Here is a 3,884-nt window from a genome sequence, read left to right as displayed (position 1 = left end):
ACAATCACATCCACACCCACACGCACATCCCTCACACTCATACAAAACTCAAATGCATTCATACACATACACACACATACTCACACACACAACAAACACGCACACGCAGATACTCACACATCGCTGACACACACGTACTTTTGCACCACACTCACACAAATACCCACATACGAACACAAGAGCTGCACCATTCAGTACTGAGTTGTTCTCCTCTAATGTAAATGTCCTACAGAGTGAAATGTCACCTCACATTTCCCCAGACGTAAGAGAAATGTGCTCTCTCTTTGTTCACAGGCTAATGGGGTTTTCCTTGGGGCTTCCTTTGGTCCAAGACCTGAAATTCCCCTTTCTGCAGTGGTGAGGTGTTCCTCGTATTTGGTTTCTCAGGGTTGATAAAAGGAACAAAAAAAAAAATCACACACTCCCTTTCCCCAGTGAGGCATGATTTGGGGCCCATCACAAAGCATTTGATCTGGCTGCAGTATTTTCTTTCCAGTCTTACAGTAGATGAATCCCTTGTGTCATGGCACCAACTCCTCGAATTCCCAAGCTGCCTTAGGGTGCCGTGAAGAACCCCCAGTTGGAGGAGTAGGACAGCAGTGGTTTAGACAGAAGGGGCAGTGATTCCCACCCAGGAAAGTCCCCCAGCAGCAGTGCCACGTTATCTCATTGGAAATCACTTCACCTCTGGAATCCTCAGTTTCCACATTTGTAAAACAAGGGGTGGTTCTACGTGCTAGTTTAATTCCCTTTGACTCTAGAGGTTTGTGACTCTGTGGTTCTGTGGTCCAAAAGCAAGGCTGCTCATCTCAGTAACTCTGGCCAGTGTTTTTATCCCCAGCCCCAGGTGAATGGCGTGTTTGGAGTCACTGAAGAAGCTCAGGGTTTTACGGAAAGTAACTTTAATCCTGTAGCCACCCTGCAAAATTTAGGACTGGATCCAACTTTCCTTGGGGAGCCTCTTGGGCTGGAGAATCACTGAAAATTTTGAAGTTGCCCTGGGATGACAACCATCTACTGTAAAGTTGTAGAAGCTTTTAGTATTTATCTTTTTGGTTTCTTATATAAGCTAGTTCCAGTTAAAACATCCATCTTGGGCCCAAAATTCTGGGTACATGAAAGGAAAGATTTTCCAGTTGCTCCAGAGATGAGCAGCCATGCAGGTGGGACTACAAACTGGGTTTCTCCCTGTCCCAAAAGGTCAGGAGTAAGAGCAATATTTATAAGGAGAGGAAAGGTAGACTAGAAGAGCATTGAAGTCCCTCTGAATCCCAAGACCTCATTTTAGAACCTAAGCTTTTTGAAAACAGGAATAAGATGAAAATGAGCAGCAGAGAAGAATTTTCATATGCGCATTTACTAAGTGTTACCTGGTGCCAACAAATATTTATTTTGACTTCACTTTGATATTGGTTTTGGAGTACCATAATGATGTCTGGTATAAACTCTCTTTGTTATAGTGAGAAGCACACAGACATGGCACTGGGCATGTTGCTTTCACTATTAGGATTTTGTGATGTATAATACCATTGAATTTTACCCTGGTGACCCTCGTGAATTTTTACATTTGTGTCCTCTCATTTACTGATCCCTACAATGGTCTTGTGAGTTTTGCAGATACCAGTATCATTACCCTCATTCTACTGACAGAAACCCTTGAGTGGAAAGGAGTGAAAGAGGATTAACATAGCACATCTTTTTAGATCACTGCTGAGGACATTTTTGGAGGAGGAATCTTTATGGGAGGAGGAATGTTTGTTTTAACCAGTTGCTTGTGAAAATGAAAACCAACAGTCAAAAACTGAGCTGGGTTCTTTCATGATATTCACAAATTATGGCTGGTCTAAATGTCTTGCTTTGAGAATCATCTAGCATTTAAAAATAGCTTTATTTTAAAATAATTTTTGAGCTGCAGTGTGAGTTTCAAAGTGAAGAACTTGATCATGATTCTCCAAGCTATTTAGAGTGGTCTCCTTTTATACCAGACACATGTGTGAAAGGTAGGGGGGAAAAGAAGGAGAAAGAGATCATTTCTTGAAATTGAAGACTGCGATTATCAAAATCTATCACACTAACCCCATCAAGGACTTTATAGTCATTACTCTGACTCTTCGAGTTTTGTTCTCATCAGGTTCATAATTCCAAAACTGTTTATTTACACTTACCTGGAAGAGGTGTAGTGAAAAAGATGTGAATTTGGAGAAATAAAGAGGAGCACGGTTCACCCGAGAATGTCTTCTTGTGAGCATGCCAATCAGTAGCTCAATTCAAATAGTATTTTCTTTCAACAAAGATGATTCATGATGTGACAGAAAGAGTTCTGGATGAAGTTTCAGTCTCAGCTCTGCACTTAGTAGCTGGGCAAGAGCTTCTGCTCTCTGATTCTTGGTTTATTTGTTAAGTGGAGGTACTAGAACCTACCTCACAGGGTATTTGTGAGGATTAAATGAAATGGGAGTGCCAGCTTTCAGCACTTTGTGGAATTTTCACATTCTATAATAATGCTCAGCTTCATTGTTTCCTGGAGGGTTGTTTAATTTACTATTGTTTTACTACCATTCCTAAGGAAGGGCTGCTTTCCATTTCCATTTGTATTATTTTCTACCCCCTATTTGTATTTCTTTCTACCGTCTCCCTTTTCAATGATTTAGAAAATATATTCTTAAATATCCACATCTACAGCTTTCTCATCTTTTGTTTCCCAAAGAATGAGTAAGTAAGATGGCATGATCACTGCGGGGCGTATTTATGCAGGAGTGATAGGGAGTGGACAGATGGGAGACAGAGTCAGAAGAGATGGTGGAGTTGGGGTCAGAGGGTGGAAATAGTGGGGATGGAAAGGGATCTGGATCCAGTAGTAAGTGGGATGAAGGAAGGATGTGATTGCATGGAGGTAGGAACTCAGCCAGAGTTCTCACCCTTATGTGCCAAAGGTAAATGACATTGCATCATGTATCATGAATATGTGTGAAAAAATAAGCCCAACAAAGCCACTGATGCCTCATGTCAAAGCCACTGTGCAAATAGGACTTTTTCTGCCTTGAAACTCATCATTCAAATATATAATTCCCTTGAGCTTTAATACTTAAAACTTGCCTTCCAGAAAACAGAAATCCGTTGCCTATTGTAGTCGATGTGCTGTCTCCTATACCAGACATCCAACATCCCAGTAGGTTCTGTTTTAAAGGGGAAAAACATATTTTCATAAATATTTACATAATAGAAAACCTTTACAAGTCAATTGTCATTCAATAAATGATTCTGGGAGAGTGGAATCAGAAAATAATTTCAATTTTTTTTGTTTGCCCAGTATTTTCTATTTTTTTTTTTCTTCTTTTTTGCTTAACAAGGAACATATACATCATTGGCCAGTCAGAAAAAATGAGGCTAACTTAAAAACAAATTTAAAAAACGTGATGAGGAGGAAATTCATTTCCTAACTCACTCTTAAAACATGTATTTAGTAAAATAACTCAAAGAAAGTATGTGTGGTTATTTCTTTTTGATTAGAATGCAGAAGGAATTCTTAACAGAGACGTGAAGACATGAATCATAAGGAAAAACATTTTTTGGTCTTGTAGAAATACAAAACACAAATGCAAATGACAAACCTTGTATTCATGAACATTCCTGAACCTATCATGTTGTAATAAAATTATTCGGCTTTTGATCACTATACATTGATCTACTTGAAGGGATGTCCTATCTCATTTATCTTAATATTCCTGATGATCCCTGGTGGTCTAGTAGATAGGAACTGGTGCTCTCTCATTTATCTGAATATTCCCCGTACCTAGCACAGGGCCTAGAATGCAACATAATTTAGATGATGAATGAACAAATTTAAAAATTAGGCCATATTATCTATTTGATGCCAAAACACA

General features: G+C 39.3%; 1 protein-coding gene across 1 annotated transcript in view; it reads right to left on the bottom strand.

Moving 5' to 3' along the window:
- LOC103600739 (interleukin-12 receptor subunit beta-2-like) overlaps window positions 1-3,884 on the bottom strand; it is a gene marked incomplete at its 3' end in the record, with an annotated part of 37,405 nt that overhangs the window by 8,337 nt on the left and 25,184 nt on the right. The window contains exon 7 of the mRNA XM_008585070.1: window positions 3,097-3,176. Coding sequence (XP_008583292.1) covers window positions 3,097-3,176 — 80 coding nt within the window. The remainder of the gene's footprint in view (window positions 1-3,096; window positions 3,177-3,884) is intronic.

This window comes from Galeopterus variegatus, unplaced genomic scaffold (assembly GCF_000696425.1).
Source record: "Galeopterus variegatus unplaced genomic scaffold, G_variegatus-3.0.2 Scaffold3439, whole genome shotgun sequence".
NCBI lineage: Eukaryota > Metazoa > Chordata > Mammalia > Dermoptera > Cynocephalidae > Galeopterus > Galeopterus variegatus.
Note: the sequence above shows the minus strand (reverse complement) of the source record. Positions and strands in the feature narration are given on the sequence as shown.